The sequence below is a fragment of the Lampetra planeri genome, chromosome 71 (assembly GCF_965212315.1).
Source record: "Lampetra planeri chromosome 71, kcLamPlan1.2.h2, whole genome shotgun sequence".
Lineage (NCBI taxonomy): Eukaryota > Metazoa > Chordata > Hyperoartia > Petromyzontiformes > Petromyzontidae > Lampetra > Lampetra planeri.
This window is the reverse complement of record NC_136176.1, coordinates 990,658-1,016,797: the sequence shown is the minus strand read 5'-3', so window position 1 is coordinate 1,016,797 and position 26,140 is coordinate 990,658. Positions and strand designations below refer to the sequence as shown.

At 46.2% G+C, this 26,140-nt stretch overlaps 1 protein-coding gene across 4 annotated transcripts in view; it reads right to left on the bottom strand.

The window, feature by feature from the left end:
- The window catches only part of LOC144737520 (guanylate-binding protein 1-like), a 100,355-nt gene that overhangs the window by 34,553 nt on the left and 39,662 nt on the right, over positions 1-26,140 (bottom strand). For all 4 annotated transcript variants that reach the window (XM_078620248.1, XM_078620250.1, XM_078620249.1 and 1 more), the window contains exons 7-9: positions 14,540-14,649; positions 8,356-8,620; positions 649-826 (exon numbers count right to left, since the gene is read on the bottom strand). In XM_078620248.1, the coding sequence (XP_078476374.1) occupies positions 649-826; positions 8,356-8,620; positions 14,540-14,649 (553 nt within the window). The remainder of the gene's footprint in view (positions 1-648; positions 827-8,355; positions 8,621-14,539; positions 14,650-26,140) is intronic.

Genomic DNA, 26,140 nt, shown 5'->3' with positions numbered 1-26,140 from the left:
CCACGCCCACTGTGTTTCTTTCCCATCTGATCCCATTGTATAACAGCCCCTCCGTAACACCCCTACACATATATAACCTCTTGATGTAACAGCTCTCTCGCTGGTTCAGCAGTTCCACTGCTGGATTCTTTTTTCAGCCTGAGGACGACCGCTTGTGTTGCGATCGAAACGTCGTGATATATTATTTTTTATTTTATCTTTCTACCTAGGTGACTTTACCGAAAAAACCAAAGAGTAATTCCTGCAATCACAAAAGCTTCAAATCAAGATTGTTTGGAAGGGCTGTTGGACAGAAAGTGACGTGACATCCAAAATTGGATGGATACCAGACAGGATGAGATGCGATAAGTGGGGTCATGGGAAAAGGAAGGAAAGGATAAGAAAATCTTAATTTAATCCACGAAGGAATAATGGGGAAAGTTGAGCGAAGAAAGGAGAAATTTGAGTGGTGAAATAGAGAAACAAAGTTTAGACCACCAACTCAAAAGAGCTGAAAGCATGGTCATATAGACCACGTCGATCTGTCCGTCCAAAGCAGGTCTTAGTGAAACAAAGAGACTGGTTTCATCCTCATTGGGAGTCATCAGTGCAGTAATCGATTTTCACTTTCATGAAGGAAAAATGTAGTGTGTATTTAGCTGAGCTTACGCTGTCCCGTGAGGATGACTCCATCAATGTTCTTGTACTTGACCTCCTGGTGGATGTGGGATGTGAATTCATTCGCAACCTCAAGGAAGCCAGGTTTGAGATCTTTATCTGGAATGGTCTCCAGCTTGCTCAAGTCTTCTGGGTTGACTGGCATGGGGAACGTGAAGCACTTGCGCTTCTGTAAAACAAACAAAAAGAACAAAAATAATAGATTTAACCCCTATGGCAGAGCATGTTTTGTTTGCATGTTGTCCACAAATACGTGTGATTAATGCAAACTTAATTCCTTGAAAAACGTATCTAGTTTCTGTTGAAACATCTTAACACCGATTTTATTGCCAGAAGGGATAAAACCTATTCTTATTTTTCAAAAATAACATCTCATTATAATATTTGTCTTTTCACAAAACACATAACAGTATTTTCTTTCACACACACAACCCATTGGCCACATAACCTCAGAGTGCATCTCATCAGCAACAAGATGGATGCCGGTGTGGATGCCGTGCCAGGCATCTCACGGCTCTCCACCTCCTTGTCAGGTGCCCTTCTCTTTCCCTCATCGTCACATGGGGCCCCCTGAAATGTTTCTTGGCGAATCGGCCTTATAACCGAGTCCTTTAACATCGACCTCTACTGGCCGCCGGCAGGGTCGTGTCCATGTGCTGTCCACTGATGGTCTACAGATGAGGTCGCGGCCTCCCCTAGGGCTCTCTGAACCTGGAGAAGCATGCTGGAAGAGACCCCTTAACAGCTACTCACCTACAGACAGAACCGTTAAGTCCTGCCCGGGAGCCAGCAAGAGGAACCCTTCCTGTGAGCGCCGACGCACTTGTCAGTGGCTGCCACAGGTTTTCTGAATGCCCAGGGGCCTACCCGGGGGTGAAGCCTGCAAGTGTTAACCTAGCAGAAATCGCCTTCATCGGCACGGCGCTGGGAAGAGCTGCTACCAGGGTCTCAGGGCTTAATTCCGAATTATTTACTGGAGTCCCATCTAATTGACCAATTTGGGAACTGTCGCAACAACGACATCGACTTCTGCAATTGTGGCATGAACTTATATTTCTGTAATTACTGCAACATCTCGACCTCCACAGCTACTTTAGCAACAGTTATGGTGACCATTACAACTATTTCAATGGTCTTTGTGGCAGCTACTGCAACCAACTGCTGTTGCTGTGGCTGCTTCAACAGCAATGTTTAAAATTAACGACTACTACACATACTTCTGTGCTGCTACTGCTTCAGCATAGTTTGCTACAGTTGCTTTAGGAGACAGCTTTATGCCTAATGTGTATTTGTTATTTTGCTCCTCTCCCTGTCTCTCTTCTTAAAATATCCTTTCCTGACTCACTCTATCTCACTATTCTATATGCCACTTCCCCAAAATAGTGCTCTCATAACCTGACCTTCCTGTTCCTCTTCTAATTCCCTGCGATGTAGGGTCACCTGTTTATATAATCGATAATCAGTTAGCAAGCTGCTAGCCTTGCTCCTACTCATAGGTGGGATTGAATGTAACCTTGGGTGTACACCATGTCTTCCTCTGTATTCTCATTTAGTGCTTCTGACTTTGCTAACCATTCTGGCTTGGGCATTCTGAACTTTTATTGTCTCTCTAAAAACTGGACATTCTCAATTGAAATAGATAACCTCTGACTATACATAGTATGCATCACTAAAACTTGGCTTTCGTCTGGGAAGAACACAAACTCACATAGTATTGATAACTTTACCTTTTTTGACTTGACAACCCTTGAAGAAAGGTCATGATATCCTCATATATGTACGTAGCGACATTGCACTTTCTTAATAGAGTTTCTTTGGGTTAGATCGCGTAAATATAAGTGTGTCGTTAAACCACCACCACCCGACACATCCGATTACTAAGGGTTTGTCACGTAACCAAAACATGCCAATTCATTACTAGTTCACCATTGTGTTGGAGAGTAAACCCAAAATATTTGAGTACGACATTTCGCCGGTAATTACAACCAGCCTTATCAAGGCGACAGCCGTAGTTGTGGAGAAATCCTCCTGTTTTGGTCTTAAATAGAGGGATACATGTAATGTCATCACTTGTGAGTCAATCAGGCGCAAAGACCAGGGGGGGGGTGGGGTTAATGTGTTCATATAAATTACAATGGATATATTATTGGTTTGGTTATTCACAGTTAATTAATGTACATTATGCATGTACATTATGTATGCACATTGTTGTATATATAGGCCTTTTTTCAAAAATTTATATTAATAATAATTCTGCCAATATTTTTTTAAAATAATAATCAATCGGGGTGTCGCTTGGGGCACAAAGGGGGTAATGCGAACCCCCTCCCCTCAAACAACAGCTGCCTCCCACAAGCCACACCAGGCAAGGAAGTAGCCATAAAACGTAATAAAAAAAACCCGGTGCAAAAGGGGGAGTGGGGGGGTTGCTAATGAGATTCTGGGGAAATCTCTACTGGGCTTCAAAGGCCGCCACAAAGCACATACAAACAACAGGCGCCACGATTCTTCCCGGGCGGTGAGAACCGAACACACATCTTTGTTTTGGTTTCTTTGAGTACAACAATAAAAGTTTGAAGCTTGGCTATAAGAATACGTCGACATTATAGACTGCACTCAGATTAAGAGCCAGGCTACAATCTACATTATTGGGTTATCATTTCTCGTATATTATTTAATATTATTCATATTATTTATTATTATTATTTTTCTATCTACGTGACTTTACCGAAAGAACCAAATAATGAATTCTGGCAGTCACGAAATTTTAAGTAAAAACTTAGTTACATCTCCAATCTCAGGATATCAAAATATAACTCGCGAATAAAAAGCACGGAATCCCTGGATACAGACAGGGAACAAAGGTTCATAAAACCCTCGGAATACATGTGGTAACAACTATGGTAGATCACAAATCTTGGTTAAACATAAACCAAATAATAATGATAAAGTATTACACCGAGGATCATCCAGAATAAATACAATACGAAACAGGTCAATCACACACGACCAAGATAATATGTATTCCATGAAATAAGAGCCTCCCGACCGCCTTTGTCTTCCAGAAGCACGTGGTAGCAATAAATCACACATGCAGGGAGGGCGCCTTCCCTTAAGATATCAAACACCATGAAGAAATTCCAAACCACGCGTACTGTAAACACTGCTCAAAACATACCTTGAGTCACTTAAAGAGTTAACACCGCAAAAAGGGATAAATACTAAGATAAAAGGTGGAAAATAATGTTTCTTTTTCTCTCACCTTACAACCCATGAGAATGAACGGAAAATATGGTAACAGGAGGTCACACTGCAAGATACGGTGCCCCTCTTTGTGAGAGACAAGAAAATGTAACACCTCCAACCGGGAGGGAAGAGGGTGGGGGGACGCAACTGGACAGGGGGAATCCCCCCCTCCTTCCAGATTAATTATTGCAGAGGGTTGGAGGACTGGAAGGACGCACTTGGGGGCAATTTGGAGCATCTATTTCCACTGATGGTGGGGTGGCTTGAGGAACGGGACAGGAACCAGGCCTTGATGAGACTCAATAAAATTAGTACAAACACACACACACTGGACAAACAGCTGTTCCCACAGGCTGAGAGCGAAATTAAAGGAATTTCTGTCCGTTGTGAGAAGGCGAGCCGAGGTGGGAGAATTTCACATATAAGCAAGGACACAGATCATGCAACTTAGTCTTGCTGTGGAAAGCTCCGGTGGTGGGCCCCGCAAACAACTATGGATGCAGAGTCTTGCAGAGGAGAGGGGCGATGTGTTGCTAGGTGCTGAGTTCGGCGATGATCGACAGAGTATCGCTGAAAGTTTTATTCTACATTCATCATGATGTTTTGAGTCGCTTGCAGAGTCAATGATTTCGAAAGTTGTATTGTACTAAGCGATAAGAGTTGTGAGAAGCTAAGAGGTGTGCGAATACAATTTATGAGTTCTGAGAGTAAGTGAGGAGCTGTGAGCGCAATCGTGCACCGCCGGAGAGAGCATGAAGCAGTGGAAAGAGCCTGAACCAGCGCAGCGTGAAGAAAGGGCGGGAGAGGCACCACAGGGGGCTTGCGCGAAGCTGGCAGCTGCCGCCAAGGGAGAGAGCACGGAGCAACGAAAAAGAGCCCGAATAGAGTAGCAAAGAGGTAAAGTGTCAGCACTTGCGAGAGCACCGAGGGTTCGACCCACACACACAGCGACGAGCACCAGCTGGGAACCAAGACAAGAGTGAGGAACGGCGACCAGCGGACTAGCTGCGAGCGCAATCGCGCACTGCCGAAGGAGAGCACGGAGAAGAAGAGAGAGAGCGCGTGACCGGCGCAACCGAGGAAAAGTGTCGGCGCTGGCGAGCAGAGGACGAGCTGCGAGCGCAATCGGGCACCTTCAAAGACGAGCAACGTGCCTGCAATAGAGAGGCCGGCAGCTGTAGCCAAGAGAGAGAAAGCTGTGTGTGTGACACACACAAACACACACACAACCCACTGCCTGGCAGGGAACTCCTTATCTCAAAAAGTGGAGCACGGAAACAATACACCCACACACTCACACGTAACGCACATAGCGAAACTAATAAGATTGCTCCTAAAGTTATCATTGTGTTTCAAAAAGGGTGGTTATCCAAAGTGGGTGCGTAAACTATTAGCTGATGGTGGAAAGCATTGCTGCCCATTGAGTTACGTAGATATGGTCGTTTAGAAGTATTTTAGTCATTCTTGTTGTTAATTGCATAATCTGTACCAATGAATTAATTGATGAAACTAAACATTTATAAACATCTATGTTTCGAATCTACACACAAACAGGGATACTATTGTGTTAAAAACTTTCTTTTGATCACATAATCCTGCCCGCAAATTTATTAAAGCCCTTAGCCAATTGATGAACATTTATTAGACAAACAGACACACTGCCGCACACCCTTGTTCCAAGGCATTTCGTTAATTGCATAATCTTACCAATGAATTCAGCGAGGTCTACTTTTGCTTTCGGGACATGTTTCTTTATTATTGTTCGTATGAATATTGTCTCATAATTTTAAAGGACTTTTTCCTATCACCGTAAATTCTCATCTTATTCTGAGGAATGAGCCAATTGTTGTTTCACAGTTTAACAAACCTAATCATTGAGGGTTAAATGTACGGATCAATGAGGAGGACATCTCGAGGAGTAATGTGTTGATAATTCCGAGCATAAGTGTTCACATGTTACAGTGTTTTTAGATATTAAAGTTGCTTAATACAGAAGAGTCTGAGTGGTGCCTTTCTAAATTCATGCATAATAGTCTTGGTGAGATCTGAATTTTGAGACCTGACATAAACATACTAAGACATAATCAGTAAAAGTTCAAGCGAGAATCATTGTATTATCCTGATTGATAATACAACCCTAGACAACGAAGCCGAGCCTAATTATCCAAATTACATAATTAATAATAATTACATACACTTATATAACCTAATGCAATCACACCTTCGTAATTAGCAGAATTGGCATAATTACATACGTTAGTATAATTTCGGAAAAACTACACATTTAAATGTTTTTATTTAATTATAATCATTTTTTTAATTTTCCAAGACCGAATATATACAACAACATTCTGCCGTTTTTGCGTGCAAAAATCTCAATACCGGTTCTTGGCATGCAGTTAAACAGTACGTATTCATCTCAATTTCAATAGATTATCTAATTAGTCTTGGGCAGTAGTAAATAGTTTAGCGCAAAACTTCAACGTTATCAAAATCAAATAAGTGACCTTATTGGCACCCGTATTCTGCTGCTGCCGACAGTTGTGTTTGGGAGTATTTCATATTATTTGTTATTATAGTCTCATGTATGAGTGTCTTGATGAGAAGAGGATTTCTGTGCGGGCTGATGGTGTGATTCTGCATTCAGATAGGCGTCAGTGCGCGTTTTCTTCTGTGTAAACGCCGTGTTATTTTTCCATTTCGGCCGGGCCCAAACGGAATATCCAGAAATGGGAGAGCTTTATCAACCTTCTTCCATGGTGAACTGGACAGATGGGTTTTGCAAGTTGAGATGGTTTATAAATTAATGAAGTGTATCTTTACCTTTCGGCCAGACCACCAATGTGTCATCTACATATCGAAACCAAACAGAGGGTTTTAGTGCGCTTGAAGCTCGTGATTTTGCTTCAAAGGCTTCCATGTACAGATTCGCAATTGCAGGAGACAAAGGAGAGGCCATTGGCGCTCCTTTATTTTATTACAGAAATCACCTTTCCACAAAAAATAGGTGTTCTTTAGATAGTGCTCAGCTAGTCATGGGATATCTTTGGGTAAACCTATGTTAGTTACCAGAGTATCGAGTAATTTAATTTACTCGTTCACCGGAACCTTTGTGAACAGAGAAGTGGCATATAACTTACTATACTATCATTAGGATTAAGGTTAATATCTTTAATTATATTTACAACATGTTCTAAGTATTTAATGGATAAAGAAGTCCTGCCAATGTAGGGCTGTATTTGTTTTGTTACATCTTGTGCTATTTTGTATATGGCAGTTTTAATGGGACATCAGGTTTGTGACTCTTTGGCCACCCATCAAGTCTTGGTGGATTTGACGCCCTTGGTTTGGTCAGGTATAGCTCTTCCTTGAGAGTTAATGACTTGATTACCATTGCAGTCGTCTTTGGCATTGGTTGAGTCTCGTAAAATTTTAAGGTAGGTACCTTCATCCAGTAAATCTCAGATTTTATTATAATTCTCACGAGGATTTACAACTGTTGATAGGCCCTTATCATCAGCAAGAATTTGGATATATTTATTTGCGCTCAATTCTCTTAAGGCGTTTGCCTCAAGGAGACGAATATTTGTTTTTGGCAATGTACTGTTCTCAATTATTTTGGTAACCTCATGCCTAGTCATCTCAGCTTGATTGTGGGAGATGTCTAAATACTGATTCCACTGCAGAAAATATCTCTCAACAGGGATTGTACGTGGGGTAACAGAAAAATTAATAATTTTAGATAGGACTATCATAGTGTTTAATTCATAATGACCAACATAAACATGGAAGATTCCTCCCTAAAGAGAGTTATGAGACGCGGTGAAGATTTTCTGTGTAACCAAGCAAAATAAGGACAAGTAAAGAGTTGAGACTAGGTTAGAGTTTCGATTTAAAGCTTTCGTGACTGCAGGGATTCATCTTCTTGGTTCTTTCGGTAAAGTCACGTAGAAGGGAAATAATAAAATAATAAAAATAAAACATAATAAAATAATTCTCACGACGTTTCGGCCACAACGCAAGCAGCCGTCCTCAGGTGAAGAACAGGTCTGTCGGAAATACAGCGTCTGAATGAGCACTAATTTCCTCTTGATATGCAAATTCCTTTGTCAAGGCGCCCTTCCCCCTCCAACCCAGCTTAAATATACGCTGCCAAGCATGGTGGTGCTCGTTCAGACACTGTATTCCCGACAGACCTGTTCTTCACCTGAGGACGGCTGCTTGCGTTGTGGCCGAAACGTCGTGAGAATTATTTTATGTTTTATTTTTATTACTTTATTATTTCCCTTTTACGTGACTTTACCGAAAGAACCAAGAAGACTCGGTTAGAGGTTACGGTTCGGGCAGGAGCGCTTTGACCAATTTTATCACCCCTATCAGTAGGGACAGTCGTCTCGGTACAATCAAAACAGGTTAAGAACTTATGGATGAATGGGTATTTAATGTCTTTACCTTAAAATATTGGCACATTATGTCGCGCTGCTTGTTGAATGTCTTGTTTGCTTCTTCTTGACCACGTTGTGTCTCTGGCTTGCGTATTTTAAAGCAATGCTCCATGTAGTCGTCAGCAGTGCAAGGGTATCCATTCAACTCCAATTTCAGTATGAAGTCGCGTACGCAGACGATGAGGGATGGGAAGTACTTGTCCAGATCCTTTGGGTTGTCTTTATGAGATTCTACCGTTGTTTTGACGTACTGCGCAACATCCTTTGCATACCTGGATTAGGGTCGGAGTCAAGAACATTTAATGTAGCAGTGCATCGTACCTTTTACAGAAACGGAGTCATTTGAGATCAAGATAAAAGTTCTGAAAATACAATACATTTGAAAATACGCCAGTTAAACTCCTCAAAGCCTTTCCACATATGAGGAATGTAGCATTCTGCACATAATTTAATCATTCTTAAATGAAAAAGGTAAATGTGCAACCTTTTAATTCCTTCCTCACACAACTGCTGTGGAAGGGATTTCACTGGACGTAGCTCTGGAGGATGTTTGCTTTATTCTTCAAGGCTGATGAGATATGTTGGAAGGGGTGGGAATACTCACACTTAATTCACTACACGCGACCTGCAGCTCAGCTACCTGTGGTGTTACCCATTCGTACTGCTGGGTGCACAAAGGCAGTGGAGCTGATTAAATAAACTCGCCCATTGTTTCAAATGCCACACAGGTAGATGAAATCAAAACAAGGACGTCTATATAGTCCAGTGTGCTAACCAATACACAGAGGCAGCTCTATAATTGAGATCAGGTTTTCCTCTTTTTTTCTGGCAACAAAACAGGTGTTAAGATCGAGATTTGAAGTTTTCGTGACTGCAGGGATCCACTCTTTGGTCCTTTCAGTAAAGTCACGTAGGTATAAAATAAAATGAATTAAATCACGACGTTTCGGGCGCTTGTGTTGCACCCGAAACGTCGTGATTTAATTTAGTTTATTTTATACCTAAGTGACTTTACCGAAATAACCAAAGAGTAAGGTGTTAAGATGTTAAAACACCAAACTGAAACCTTTAACGAGAAAAACATGTCTGTATTAACCACAGAATGCAAACAAAACACATACTCTGATAATATTTGGATTGTCTTTGAAACTGATTAGTCCACACCAGAGACAGCTTTCTTTTGAGCCTCGTCTCAAACGGTGTTAGACCAGAGGACGCCAAAAGGCGTACAGCACAAAGACAAGCTGTATCAGTTTCAAGGACAATGCATATATTATCAGAGTATGTTTTTGTTTGCAGACATGATTCCTTGTAAAAGTATTCTTTGGTTCTTTCGGTAAAGTCACGTATAAAGAAAAAATAATAAATTAAATAATATCATACGACGTTTCGATTGCAACACAAGCAATCATCATCAGGTATAATGAAATAGCGACATAAAATCTAACCAGAAAAAATTATAGACAGACATATAAGCAGACAGATATCACCAAGACACACAGAGCGGGCAACACAGGTACAGAGAGGGGTGATCGTCTCTGTGGGGTGGCCTTAAATAGACAGAGGGGGGCGGAAGCAGCGAGAGGGAGGGGTTAGAGACAAAATTTACATGTCAATGAGTACAAAAAGAAGTGAGCAGGCTTAGGGAGAGAAAGAAACACACTCAAATTAAATAACCTAGCAAAGTATCGAAATGTTATGTAAAACGACACAGAGAGTCAGTCAACACACAATTAACGCATAGCCTGGTCGATTACGTATTTCAAAGATTGCTAAGTTAGAATTTAAGTGTGAAAATTCCAAAGAAAGACAAAACATAAAAACAAGAGGGACGGAGACACACAGACAGAGCAGAACCTAAGAACGACAAAAAACGAGTGTAGACAGAAAAAATTACAATAAATAAACAGGCAGAGAGAGAGAATAAAAAAAAACCCAGAGAGAGAGAAAAAAGGTAAACTTGGAACTTATACCTGATGATGATTGCTTGTGTTGCAATCGAAACGTCGTATGCTATTATTTAATTTATTATTTTTTCTTTATACGTGACTTTACCGAAAGAACCAAAGAATAATTCCTGCAGTCACGAAAGCTCCAAAGTTAAGATCCTTGTAAAAGGTTTCAGTTTGGTGTTTTAACATCTTACCACCTGTTTTGTTGCCAGAAAAAGGGGAAAACCTATTATCATGTTTTGGTAATGGCAAAGGAAGTCCCATGATGTAGCTCTATAATTGCTAATTAACTTCATTTAAATGATATTTACACATACATAACATCTGAAACCATGTTCTCCAATAAACTAAATATTTACAACTTACTTATACTTTCAAACATCACTATTGTATCATTTAATCTGAGTCAATGGAGCAGATGCGTTTCTGCGAAATACGGAAGAGCTTTATGACGAGCTTGAATAATTGATTTGGTTTATTTGCCAAATAAAGGTAGAGTAAATGTAAAAACTGAGGGAAAGAGTAACTAACAGAGCACGTTGATGACGAAAGCGTCCAAAGGTACGGGCTCAATGGCTGCATCAGTTACCACGTGGTCTGCGATTTCCTTGCACTCTTTCGTTTGAAAAACATGTTTAAAATTTAAAAATATGTATTTGCTTCAATGCATAAATTTTAAAGAAATTAAATGTATTCACATTATTTAAAAGAACGTCCAACGAAGAGTGTAACGACATTAACAGCAGACAACGTGGTAAGCTGATGCATGTAGATTCACTCCAGAATGCCTTAAACATTATGGAAAATATCTACATTAGATCACACAGGGGTTCTTTCACAAATATCACCGGTGTTATATACAAATATTTACTACCACCCCTTAGTTGTTTTGCTCCATCTGACCCTTTTTTGTGCTACTATGCTGCCTCCTACTGTAGCTCTTTTCCCAGACATTGTTTTACAAATAACTCTCCCTTGCGTGTTGTTACTGTTGTTGATATCAATCTCAGCCAGGCACTGCCTTCCTTTCTGTTTTCATTTTTACTCGTTTGCTGCTATCTCTTTCCGCTAGCCCTCCAATAACTTGTTAAATATTCCCCTTGATCCTAGATGACGGCCGGGGATTCCAGTGAAACATGTTCGTGACTATCAAATTCCTATTATGTGTGTACTTCGAGTGTGTATTGTTGTTGAAAAGCATAAAAAACTACAGATATCTTTTCCTTTCGTACGGAGAGTTAATTAGTGAACAAACAGATCTACATTTTCTTGGTTCTTTCGGTAAAGTCACGTAGAAGGGAAATAATAAAATAATAGAAATATAAAACAATAAAAATTCTCACGACGTTTCGACTGCAACACAAGCAATCATCATCAGGTGTGAACTCCAAAGCAAGAAAATAAAAAAGTGGCGGTTTTTCCTAACGTCAGCACCACAGACAGCGATTTGGCAGTTGGCCAGATGGACGAGTCCATCTATGTTCGGGAAAAGAGGAGGGGGGAGCAGAAAATGGAATGCGGTCTGAAAGTCACCGTCAGCGTGAACACAATCAATTAAGACCCGAAATGGTTTATCAAATCCTTCCAATGATTGCTAAGCCAGAATCCATCTTCTCGGTTGAAATTGTCTCTGTGTTTGTATATGTGAATAGCCTCATGAACGAACCTCTCATGGTAGCCAGATGGCTTGCAAAAAACCTCTGTCTTGGAGAAATCAATGTCATGTGAGCCCACTGAATTATAACAGTGATCTGCCACTGCCGAGGTGTTGGTCCTTCCGTGTTTTAGGTCTGCTTTGTGCTCACGGATGCGGTCAGAGACATGTCGTTTGGTTTCTCCAATGTAACTACTACCACAGAGGCAACTCAGTTTGTAAACGCCAGGGTATTGTATGTCCGGAATCACATATTTTACAGACGGAACCAGATCACGGATTTTATGTAATGTGTTGAATAGGACCTGGATCTTGTGTTTATTCAAGATTTTGGAGATATTTTTTGTGATGCCTGCAATGTAGGGTAAGGTGATAGTTTTGAATGGCTCCTCAAGAGGGTCCTTCTTCATGGTTGGAGTGATGGCTTTGCGGATTGTGTAGTCGGAGTAACCATTAGCCTTTAGAACTTGGTGTACGTGCTTGAGTTCACTGGCAATGTGTTCCTGGTCAGAGATGCATTGGGCTCTATGGTGCAAAGTCTTGGTTATGGAATTCTTCTGGGATGGATGGTGGTGGGAATCCGATTTCAGGTAAGCATCTGTATGGGTAGCTTTCCTGTAGACAGTGGCTCATTGAACCATCAGGTCTCTTTTGTATTAGGACATCCAAAAAAGGTAGCTTGCCATCTTTTTCGACTTCCATGGTAAATCTGATGGTTGGGTGTATGGAATTGGTGTGGTCGAGGAATTGGTCTAGAGTAGGCTGGCCATGTGGCCAGATGACAAAAGTGTCATCCACGTACCTCTTCCATAAGGTTGGGCGCAAAGTGGCAGTCTGGATGGCGTCAGTCTCAAATTTCTCCATGGAAACGTTGGCTACAACCGGAGATAGGGGGGAGCCCATTGGGGTGTCCTCAGTTTGTTTGTAGAAAGTTCCATTCCAAGTGAAGTATGTATTGGTTAAGCAGTGTCTAACCAAGGGGGGTACCTCAATGTTCAGTCCTTGATGAACCAAGTCTTCAATGATTGCGATGGTGTCAGGTACAGGAACTTTGGTGAATAAGGAAACTACATCAAAACTGACAAGCAGGTCGTCTGGGGACAGGGAAATACCCTTGATTGTCGATACCAGGTAAATAGAGTTTAGTACGTTAGGAAAAACCGCCACTTTTTTCAAAATTTCTTGCTGTGGATTTCACACCTGATGATGATTGCTTGTGTTGCAGTCGAAACGTCGTGAGAATTTTTATTATTTTATATTTATATTATTTTATTATTTCCCTTCTACGTGAATTTACCGAAAGAACCGAAGTTCAGAGAAACGTCATTGATTTGAGATGATTTTACAACACTAACTTGGTTACAATTCTAGAATAGATTGACAAAAAGCTTTTTATGTTAATTATAAAATTCGGCGATGATATTACGTAAGACTAGCAATTATACAGTTCCTCTCATAATGTTGAACAATTATATTCTCATTCATAATAAAATCATGAATGTGTTAGGTAAATCAATGTCATCTGACCTGTTATGGAATGGCTGTATTACTAATGAGGCTAAGGCGACAGCAGAGAATATTTGTTTTCTTTTCCAGGTCAAACACTTTTTTTAAAATGTAACTTTGAATACATATAATTGCCCTACAACGTATCTCAAATTCGTCCACAGCTGGGAAGCTCATCTTCTTGGTTATTTCGGTGACTTTACCGAAATAACCAAGAAGATGAATCCCTGCAGTCACGAAAGCTTTAAATAAAAAAAGAAGACTCATCTGCACATTAACATAGCCACCTTAGCGTGATCGCCATGGAGGCTGCTCACTGATCTTAAATTAACATGCTAATTTTTACCTGGCAGCCCTTTATTGGTGGAAAACCCACCACCATCGCGGGCACCGCGATGGTGGTGGGTATAGACTTTCAAGCTTACCCCACATTTCAGCTTCAATAAGTGCTATTGTGCCTACAGTACATATGAGATGACAAGGTGAAATATTAGAGGTCATCAAAACCAATACCATTGATGCCGCAGCACTCTGCTTCCTTTTGAATAAATGAAGTATTTATTGTAAAGTCGACTCGTCCTTTACGGACAAAAGTTAAAGTATTCTAACAACTGGCTTTAGGTCTCTCCTTGGTCGCCAACCACTTGCTGCCACACCAATGCCTGTCTTGGTAACCTGCTTCATCTTGCACGTCCTACTCGCAACTGTAATCAAAGGCCAAATTATTTCTTAAGTTATGAATTCAACTCGTGTGTAGGAGCTAGGTGGATTATTGAATTACAAGCATGTAAAAGTTGGTGATGATTTGGGGAGGCTGTAACAGTGGATAGAGCATGGCTAATGATGACATGGGAGGTATGATAATTCTATGACCCAAATATTCTCATCTGGAGATGTGCATCACAGAGATTGATGCCATTTATTCAACCTCTTCCCAGAGCCCATTGCTAACTCTGATTATAGCCTAGTTTAGGCCTCGTAGTGGCTACCTTGATCTGGGCCCATAAACCCATGGAAGTATATTGCCTCTCTGCTTAATGTGTTGCTATGTGAGTAACCTATCGCTCTGTGAAGGATACTGTAGCTGCTCCAGGCCGGAGTGGTCCAGAGTCCCCACGGTGTTGTAGACCAGGATGTTTGAGAGCAGCACGGCCATGACGAACAACCAGATGTCATGCTCCCCATTGGCCTGTGGAAAAATGAACGTCTTTTAAATTATACACCAATATATCTTACCCCTGCACTTATTCTCCAATGTCTTGGTGTCTGTGCTTTTGTTATTGCTGATTTAGTGCATTAGTGTTGCCTCCAAGGTCTGTTCAGTGCTGTTTTTATTCTTCTCTCATGTCTTCCATTCCTTCTTGATCTATTATTTCATGACGAGCTGATGCAAAGGTGCTTCTGCGTCCTCTTGGGTCTTCTACGCATCGTTTCAGCATTATACGCATCAATGTGTAGTGGTGATACGCGCTGGGTGTATATGTCGTGTGCCAGCGCGTATGTACGGGTGTGTGTGTGGTGACGCGCGCTGACGGGGAGGAGCAGGCGTCAGTGCGCGGGTGGGGGTAGTGCTGCTGATTGGCTGTGTGCCGGTGACGTGCCCAGAGGGAGTGATCGGGTAGCAGCGCGGTGTGATTGGTCGGAGAGTGGAAACACGCGCTGAGCGGAACCGGATCGTGGGGATAGCGCGTGGGGATTGGGTAACGGAGGAGCGGTGCCGACGTTGAGGTCCGCATCCGCTCCGTCTCCCGGGAAGAAGGGGTATATAAGGTGATGCACAGAGGAGCAAGGGGCAGAAGTGGAACCATCTAAGAATGAAGACGAAGGTGTAGAGATAGAGCCCGGAGAGGAGAGTAATGGAGAGTAGAAGAGAGTAAGGTATAGTGTGTAGCCAGCGAGATAGAACGGTCTACACGAGCTGAGTAATGTATAGTGTGTAGCCAGCGAGATAGAAAGGTCTACACGAGCTGAGCAATGTATAGTGTGTAGCCAGCGAGATAGAAAGGTCTACACGAGCTGAGTAATGTATAGTGTGTAGCCAGCGAGATAGAACGGTCTGCACGAGCCGAGTATGCATACGGTGTAGCCAGCGAGAGAGAACGGTCTGCACGAGCCGAGTGTGCATACGGTGTAGCCAGCGAGAGAGAACGGTCTGCACGAGCCGAGTATGCATACGGTGTAGCCAGCGAGAGAGAACGGTCTGCACGAGCCGAGTATGCATACGGTGTAGCCAGCGAGAGAGAGACAAAGTCTACACGAGGCGAGAGAGGAGAGTGTAGCAGAGGCGCAGAGTCTACACGAGGCGAGAGAGGAGTGTAGCCGAGGCGCGGAGTCTACACGAGGCACAGAGAGCCGGCAGCACAGAATCCTGAGTCAAGAGAAGTGCGGTGTGAAGAAGAGAGGCCACGCGTTGTATTGTTACAAGTCAAGATTTAATAAAAGAAGTGTGTTCCCGTCAAGGAGTTTCCTGCCGTCATTTTCCAATACTTCATCTGGCGTCAGAAGTGAAACGGGCTTCCAAGTATGGAGACGAGGAAGACCCGTAGGACCCACGGGATTGACCGCGAGGAAGACCTGGACGACTCGGAGCCGCTGGTGGCGGGGGGTGAGGAAGAGGACTTGCCCACGCTGCAGGGTCCGTCGACGGCGCCGGCCGAGCGACCGGGGACAGACGCCGGGCTTCGTGAGGCGCACTCCCGACTGGCGGAGCTGCTGCTCGCCGCCGCGTCCATCTTGGCGGAGATCAGCTCGTCGGGAGGAGCGGGGACGGTGGGGGACATTTTACAAGGTCGCCCCGCAGATTCCCGCCAAAACGAATGGGGGATTCCCGCCATTGCGCCTGGGCCTGCTTTTGGCGGGAACGGCGAGCGCCACGTGGTGGTGGGTTCCCAAGCGCGCGCATCGACTTCATCAGCGCGCGAGGGGGTCCGCCATCTTACGTCTGCTGCTGGAGCCGCCATCTTAGACACCGACGGACAGGCGGAGAGGAACCACGAGGCGGATGACTTCATTTTTCAGCAGCGCCTGCCCACGTTGTCAGCCTTCAAGGCGGAAGGCGGAGACTGGGGCCAATTTCAGCGAAGGTTTTTGGCGCATCAAGAGATGTCAGCGTGGTCCGATGCTACGGCGCTGCGGGCATTGCCCGCCATGCTGGACGACGATGCGCTCGCGGCCTTCAGGGCTGCACGGAAGTCGGACCGCTCCACGCTGAAGGATGCGCTGGGTTTGTTGGCCAGGGTCTACGGGCCTCCCTCTACATGCCGCCATCAGTTCTACGCAAGACGGAAAGCGGCCACGGAGACCGCGCTGGCCTATCGCACGGCGTTGCTGGCTCTTGCTGATGCTGCGTTCCCTCGGATGGACGAGGAGGGCCAAGACGCGATGGTTTTGGAGCAGCTGCTCAAGTTGGCGCAGGACCTGGGGGTCCCTATCAACACAGCTGACGACATTGATATTTCTTCTTTGAGAGTCGCCACGAGTATTCAAGCGCACGAGGCCCTACAACGGAAGCAAGGCGTTGGTTGCTACGCTGCTGTCGTCGCAGCCCCGGGGCTGGTGGTCGCCGAACCCCAAGTCGTCAGCCCACGAGAGGAGGCGTTCGCCACGGGACGACCAGGGGACTGGAGGCCGGGGGCCCGGTCGCCTCTGCGATCGGGCCGAAAGTCGGAGCAACCAAGATCTACTCCGACCCTCGTCACGTGCTATAACTGCGGCCTCCGGGGCCACGTGGCGTCCGGGTGCCGCGCTCCGCGGCAGCGCGCCATGGGAGCTCGGCTGGACGACGACCGAGAGCCCAAGTCATCTCTACAATCCCCGGCAAGTCGCGGCACCTCACACGCTCGGCCTGTTTATTCGGCACACATGGGACGCCGCGTTGCGGCGGAGGAGGGCCGGTTAAGGTTCGGGGATTCGGTTCGGCGAGGGGGGTTCGGCCGGGACCAGGGAGACATTGAATGGGCGGAATTGGGGCATAGAATTGTGGCTGCTTCGGCGGGTTCGTCCGTTGTTACGGGATCTATTGATGGGGTTGAGATTAGGGTGTTAGTGGACACGGGGGCATCGGCAACTATTATATCGGACCTCATTTATAATATTCTTCCAGTCCAATGTCGTCCGCTGCTTCCAGTGGATGTGCCATTTTACGCCGCTAATGGGGGATCGTTGGGCATTATCGGTCAGGTTAGGGCGTCCATTTGCATTGGAGATATCAAATTATCGGGACCCGTTTTCGTTCGTCTTCCTTGGCAGTTCCGTGTCTTTTGGGCACTGACTTTTTGGCTAAAATGCCCATTAAAATTCTTATCGATCAACGATGCATTGAACTGCCATCGGGTCGCCGGATTTCATTTTTGACGGGCCCTACTGACATTCGGACGGCGTGCGCTACGATACAAGCGGTGGCGACGCAGACAGTGCAAGTGCCCCCGGGTTCACAGATGTTGATTCCCCTCCGGTTGCGAAAACCATGGGTGAGGGAGGCTTCGGGACAGAGTATGCTTTTGGGTCCTTCTAACAAGGCTGTCGGGGGTCTTGATTTATTGGTGGCTCACACTTTGGTGCGGGCTGACAGGGATCCGTTTGTGATGGTTTTGAACGCGGGGTCGCGACCAGCTGTCATCCCGCAGGGCACCGTGCTGGCTCACGCGGCGCAGGTTCCTGGGGATGATGGGTTGGTTGCGCAGGTGGGCTCGAGCCCCGCGCGGAACGTTGAGCCAAGGGAAGACCTTGAGTGGGTCCATTCGTTATGTGCCGCCTCGGACGATTTGTCGGCGGCGCAGTTGGGTGCGCTGCGCGAGTTGCTCATTGAATTCTCTGATGTATTCAGTAAACATAAGTATGACATTGAGTGCACGGATTTGTTGCACCATCACATTGAAACGGGCGATGCGGCGCCGGTCAGGCTAAATCCCTTCCGACTGAGTCCCGTGGAGAAGGAACATGTTCAGTCGGCTGTTAACGATATGCTAGAAGCCGATATTATTTCACCCTCCTCTAGCCCGTGGGGAGCGCCTATTGTGCTGGTTAAGAAGCAGGACGGGTCCCTGCGATTCTGCGTTGATTTCCGTCGCCTGAATAAGATCTCTGTGGCTGACGCGTATCCGCTCCCCAGGATGGATGAGTCCCTCGATGCATTGTCTGGTGCGCGATATTTTTCGACTCTTGATTTGTTATCGGGGTTTTGGCAGTTGCCGCTCGACGAAGAGTCGAAACCTAAGACAGCATTTCGGACTCCAGGGGGGCTGTTCCAGTTTAACCGGTTACCCATGGGACTTCACTCCTCTCCAGCGACGTTTCAGCGACTTATGGAGCTGGTTTTGTCGGGCTTGCAGTGGGATACATGCTTGATTTATATGGACGATGTCATTGTTTTCAGTAAAACGTTTGAGGAACACCTCCGGCGATTGAGAGGGGTGTTCTTGCGAATGCGATCGGCTAAGTTGAAATTTAAACCGGCCAAATGTCACCTCCTTCGTAGGTCCGTTAGATACTTGGGTCACATTGTCGATTCTTCGGGGATCTCCACCGATCCCGCGAAGACGGATTGTGTCGGTTCATGGCCGACACCTACGTCCGTTTCCGACGTGCGTAGTTTCATCGGGTTTGCTTCTTATTATCGGCGGTTCGTTGAGCACTTCGCCACTATTGCAAAACCCTTGCACGCTCTAACGGCGAAAGGAGTGAAGTTCAAATGGGGACCGGAGGAGGAGGCCGCGTTTCGCTCCCTCCGGGACGCCTTGGTGGGTGCCCCACCCTTGTGTTATCCCGATTTTGCCAGTCCCTTTTTGCTGGACACGGATGCTAGCAACACGGGCATTGGGGGGGTGCTATCCCAAGTCGTTGGGGGTGTCGAAAGAGTTGTCGCCTACGGTAGTAGGGTGTTGTCTCCGGCGGAGCAGCGCTACTGTGTCACCCGTCGCGAGCTGCTTGCCATTGTTTTTTTTGTGCAGCAGTTTAGGCCATATCTGTATGGTCGTCACTTTACAGTCCGAACGGACCACGCGGCGCTACAGTATTCATTGAGGGTCGCCCAGCCCTCGGGCCAGTTGTCGCGTTGGTTGGAAGTCCTCCAGGACTATCAGTTTACGACTACGTACCGTAAGGGGTTGCGACACACGAATGCCGATTGCTTGTCGCGGTTGTTGCCTTGTGATGAATGCGCGTGTTTGTCGGGATCGGCGCGCTGTAAACCGACGCTTGCGGGGGAGATAGGGGCACTGGCTGCGACAGCGGGCGCACCGAGTGGGGATGATTCCACTGCCTCTCAGGGTCGGGACTCGCTGCTCTCGCTGTCGCTCAGCGAATGGGGCCGCCTCCAGATGGCGGACAGCTCGCTGCTAGCATTGCGCCGCAAGGTTGGGGGTCCCGAGGGGGACCAGGAGCGTACCGGCTCCTATGTACTTGAGCGGGGCGTGTTATTAAAATGGGACAGTTTGTCCCGGCGGAACGCACTCGTGGTGCCTTCCGCTGTGAGGGGGAGGGTTGTCTTGGCGGCACACGAACGCCTCTTGCACTTGGGAGTTAACAAGACGCTTGCCCTGCTTCAGCGTGACTATTACTGGCCGGGAATGGGAAGTGATGTGGTGCATATTCTGAAGGGGTGCGTTGAGTGCGCCAGGCGTAAACCACCGGCCGTGGCAGCTAATCCACCGCTGCAATCTATTCAGGTCTCGCGTACCAACGAGCTCGTGGCACTCGATATTTTGGGGCCCTTCCCAGTCACGCCGAGAGGGAATAAATATTTGTTAGTGGGGGTCGAATACTTTACCCGATGGCCTATGGCGTGGCCTCTCGCTAACCAGTCGGCAGCGGCTGTGACGGATGCCTTCGTCCAGGGCTATGTCCTGGACAAGGGGGCTCCCGAACGCCTGCTGACCGACCAAGGTAAAAATTTTTCGAGTAAATTGTTGCAAGAGGTGTGCGATCTGTTGGGTACCAAGAAGGTGCGTACCTCCCCGTACCACCCGCAGACTGACGGGATGGTGGAGAGACTCCACAAAACCTTGACTTCCATGCTGTGCCAGCAGGTGTGCGAGGCACATGTAGATTGGGACCTGCAGGTCCCGGGAGTCCTTGCCGCGTATAGAATGGCCCCCCATGCAGCTACGGGGTTTTCCCCATTCTATTTGATGTACGGTCGGGAAGCTGACCCGCCAATAGAAACGCAACTTGGCCTGTCCGCTCCACGAACTAATTCTAATTTGGCAGAACATATTAAGTTTAATATTCATAAGCTGACAGAGGCGAGGGAGGCCGCACGGCTTAATTCGCGGGCTCGCCAAATTGCTAATGAACGGTTGCGGGCACGGAAGGTGTCCATGCACGAATGGAAACCAGGTGACAGGGCCTGGCTGCATTGCCCTCAGGCACCCTTGGCTACGTCGCCTAAATTGTTGAGACCGTGGAGGGGACCCGTGGAGGTCGTGCGCGTTGCACGGCCCCAGTGCGTTCAGATAAAGTGGGGAAAGCGCCGGTGGTACGTTCACCCCTCCCGACTGAAACCGTTCTCGCCTCCATATGGCCTCCCCTTGTGTCGTGATGGCCGGGCGTGTGACGTGACCGGCGACCCAGAGGGGGAAATGTCTCTGCCTGATCCACACGTATTGTCGCCTGATCTGCTCCCAGGTGTCTCGGAACTGACAGCTGCCGATCACCGGCGGCCGGATCTCCGCGGCGGGGCCGGCCCTTTCAGGCCCGTTCCGCGCCGTCTGGAGCGGCCGGAACCGCCGGACGGTCGTCAGTGTCCCGCCCCATACGATGGACCAGCCAGACGGACTCGCGCCAGGTCGTGCTACTTTGCATGACCTGCCTCGTGAGGAGTCGGGGCAGCTGGAGCGCCTCGTCACTGCGTGTAGTCGCAGGGACGTGGGGCGCGTTCGTTTCGTATTTGCTCGTATCGTGTTATTGTTGACTTTTCGCGTTCATTGTCAATCTGTACATAGTTATTCTTGTTGTTGTTGTTGTTGTGTTATGTTACGGGGCACACTCGGGGGGTTATGGGGTTTTTTTTGTTGGTTGTCGTTTTATCGTCGTGGTTGGTTGTTGTTAGCAGCCGGGCCGGCTGCGAGCTATGTGGGAGGGGGTGATGTAGTGGTGATACGCGCTGGGTGTATATGTCGTGTGCCAGCGCGTATGTACGGGTGTGTGTGTGGTGACGCGCGCTGACGGGGAGGAGCAGGCGTCAGTGCGCGGGTGGGGGTAGTGCTGCTGATTGGCTGTGTGCCGGTGACGCGCCCAGAGGGAGTGATCGGGTAGCAGCGCGGTGTGATTGGTCGGAGAGTGGAAACATGCGCTGAGCGGAACCGGATCGTGGGGATAGCGCGTGGGGATTGGGTAACGGAGGAGCGGTGCCGACGTTGAGGTCCGCATCCGCTCCGTCTCCCGGGAAGAAGGGGTATATAAGGTGATGCACAGAGGAGCAAGGGGCAGAAGTGGAACCATCTAAGAATGAAGACGAAGGTGTAGAGATAGAGCCCGGAGAGGAGAGTAATGGAGAGTAGAAGAGAGTAAGGTATAGTGTGTAGCCAGCGAGATAGAACGGTCTACACGAGCTGAGTAATGTATAGTGTGTAGCCAGCGAGATAGAAAGGTCTACACGAGCTGAGCAATGTATAGTGTGTAGCCAGCGAGATAGAAAGGTCTACACGAGCTGAGTAATGTATAGTGTGTAGCCAGCGAGATAGAACGGTCTGCACGAGCCGAGTATGCATACGGTGTAGCCAGCGAGAGAGAACGGTCTGCACGAGCCGAGTGTGCATACGGTGTAGCCAGCGAGAGAGAACGGTCTGCACGAGCCGAGTATGCATACGGTGTAGCCAGCGAGAGAGAACGGTCTGCACGAGCCGAGTATGCATACGGTGTAGCCAGCGAGAGAGAGACAAAGTCTACACGAGGCGAGAGAGGAGAGTGTAGCAGAGGCGCAGAGTCTACACGAGGCGAGAGAGGAGTGTAGCCGAGGCGCGGAGTCTACACGAGGCACAGAGAGCCGGCAGCACAGAATCCTGAGTCAAGAGAAGTGCGGTGTGAAGAAGAGAGGCCACGCGTTGTATTGTTACAAGTCAAGATTTAATAAAAGAAGTGTGTTCCCGTCAAGGAGTTTCCTGCCGTCATTTTCCAATACTTCAAATGTATATAATATGGTGTATTAATTATATCCTTATGATTATGGTTGTATATTGTACAAAGATCACGCTATATATGTAACTTAACACTTGCACCTGTTTTTTTTACTTAGCCAATGTTATAAATCTAGCTTATTGGCTCTTGGTCTCAATGTTTGAGGAAGTTTTAAGCAAAATGTGATATCTAATTGCTAAATTTGTTTTTGAGAATTGTTCTTCAAATGACAGGTGTGCTAAAACAATATGTCGTGCTTTAAAACACTTGCAGACATGTTGACTGTATTGTGTGATGAAGGGATACACAACAACCATTTGGCCAGATAAATACTGTGACTAGCCTAGCCAAAAATAAATTATGACTCGTATCTTTGCTCATTCCCAAGCTAAAGAACTGAGCCAGCACTGCATTTGGATTGAATCCTGAGTCCCTGTCAGACAATCAGTATCATCTCGCTCGTAATTATATGAAGAAAAATATCGTGATATTTCATTTCTTGGCTGATAAGTATGTACACAAATGAGAAAGTAACCAGTGAAAGGATACGAATGAGAATAAGATTTCCACTTTTTTTTGCAACAAAAACATGTGTTAAGATACATATTCTTGGTTATTTCGGTAAAGTCACGTAACTTTACCGAAAGAACCAAGAATATGAATCCCTGCAGTCACGAAAGCTTAAGATCAAAATGTGTTAAGATGTTAAAACACCAAACTGCAATCTTTTACAAGGAATCATGTCTGCATTAACCACAATACTTGTGGTCAGAATGCAAACAAAATAATACTCTGATAAAATATGCATTGTCTTTGGAACTGATTGGTCCACCCCAGAGACAGCTTTCTTTCGAGCCTAGTCTCAAACGGTATTAGACCAGAGGACGCCAAAAGGCGTCCTCTATCTCTGGTGTGGACCAATCAGTTTCAAAGACAATCCATATATATTATCAGAGTATGTTTTTTGTTTGCATTCTGACCACACGTATTGTGGTTAATGCAGACATGATTCCTTGTAAAAGGGGTCAGTTTGGTGTTTTAACATCTTAACACCTGTTTTGTTGCCAATCAAAAGGGGAAAACCTATTCTCATATTTTGGAACTGGCAAAGGAGGTCCCAAAGGATAAGAATGTTAAGAACGAATATGAAATCAATATACACAAATCCACCATCACTAAATTGAGGTGATATCACCATGGCACTTATGTTAATACAGGTACAGTTTGAGGCCACATGAAGTGTGTAACTTCACAAGCAGGAGGTAACTGAGAAGGCTGACAGATGCACCACCTGTGCTCCGCATTGCCACCATGTGTTTAGTCACCCATCATGATGCTCACTGTTGTGAATATGCCTTCGCCTTCCTCCGTGGTTGCTGGAGGGCCAACCTCCTCCAACTGCCTGGTAGAGTCCTTCACGAGTCCCCACCACAGAGGTAAATATTTACTCAGCTGGTACTTTTCAGCGGCAAGTTAAATCAGCTAAAAATCGTTCCATAATACAACGCCCCATCTTTTCTATAGTCTACGCTCTGCTCATTTAGCCCCCTTTATCAAGCCACACAGAAGCTGCTTTGGCATGCAGTGGCTGGCCATGAGGGCTACATGGCCCTACCAATACAACCTTCTCTGCCAAAGGGGCTCACTAATGGGATTGTCCAGACGGATCAAGGATTTATGCACTCCTCGCACAAGTCCATTCAGCTCCGAGTCCTTCTCACAAACACCAATCAATTCAGCTCCAGATCCTCGTGTAACTCTGATCCCATCAGCCCACATCTTCTCTCGTGCATGTTACAACTGCTTAGTGCACTCTAGCCAGATAAACAAGAGCAAACTGGGAATGTTATTAGTTGATGCACCTATATTCTGGAGTCACTTGTCCTCTCAACCGAATTCCAATCAGACCTAAGTTTGAAAAAAACATGCATGAATGGACTTGACAATTTTTTAAATAAAACATTTATATTAAGATTTTATACTAGCTGCATTAAGCCATTCATTTTGTTCAATTTTTTTCATCGACTCTATTTTCCTAATCTCCAGACGCATGCTGCGTCATCAACGGCAAAGCTGTCGAAGCAGTGGAGGAATTTGTCTTTCTATGGATCTATACAGACTATTGATGAATGACGTAGGCCTCATGTCATGCGCTGAATTGGCCTGGCTTCAAGAATAATTAACGGTTTGAACTGCATTTGGTCCCAAGGACATTGATCAACCAGGTATAGTATTAACTGTTGACCGAATCTCTGAGGTGCGTTACATTTCTAAGTTTGCCAAGTTTGATATGTTTTCTTTTTTATCTTTATCACCTTTTTTTTCCTCTGTAAAATTTCACCCCCACCCTCTCGCCCGTTACGGCAGCACCCCCTCCCCCTCCTCGGATTTGCCGAGGTCACCCACCCCTACCCTCTCTGCGATTACATTTACGTGCAAATTCCATCCCAAGTCCCGCCCACTTACCATTGGGTTGTACCCACCACAAACGTATATAACCTTCGGTTGCAGTAGCTCTCTCACTACATTTAATCCTCAGCAGTGCGCCTGCTGTATTGTTTCACCTGAAGATGATGGCTTGTGTTGCTATCGAAACGTCGTGATTTATTAGTTATTTTTTCTATTTACGTGACTTTACCGAAATAACCAAAGAGTAATAATTCCAGTAAACTGTTCATTTAAATTGGTGGTTGATGTTTGAAGCAGACAGCGGTCCTCAAAAGAACGGCGCCATCTCTATAGTCACCCCCATGATACATGTGTAGTAACGCTCACGACTCGTTCACACCGGATAGTTGGAGGCACACTGGTTTATTTAACACCATACGTTGTGACATACACACTTGAGGGGGTATCGGCCCCCTCACCCGTCTATCTGAGGACACACCTCCTAGCTAACCCTAGCCTGCCTCAGAGTCCTCCACTCGTGGACTAGGGGAGGCTATCTTGGCCCAACACTGGTCAGTCGGGCCCGGTACCCAGAGTCCAGACCAGCACTGGCTCTGGCTCTGGTACCACGCCACTGGCTCGAGCCTGCGCGGTCCTGATAAGGACGGCGTACCAGGGGGAGACCAGGGCTCTATCTAGGACGTCTTCCGTCTTCTCTTCTTAGCTAACACATCACTCCCGAGCCCCCCGATACATTCCCCTTTTATACCCCCCCCTCCCTGAGGGGTGGGGCCCCGGGGGATCGTAACGTCCGAAGCGCGGACGTCGTAGAGGGCACCTGCCCGTGCACTCACGTAGCCCCGCCCACTGTGCTTGTTTACCATAGGCTGCCATGCATAACGGGCTCTCTCTAACACCCCTACATCACTCCCCCCCGCATAGCATGCAGCCGTCCCGGCTGCCAACATACAAAAATTTGACAATAAAGGTGCCTTCACCCCCTGACCGCGCGTGTGCCTCACTATTTTTGAACAATAACAGGAACCAGAACAAGAACGCAACAACAAGATGAGAAACAACCCGTCGCACCCCCCCGAATAAATACGAATTCCGTAAAAAAAACAGCCTATATACAATCAGCAGGGAACCCACCACGCACACACAACACACGGTGAACC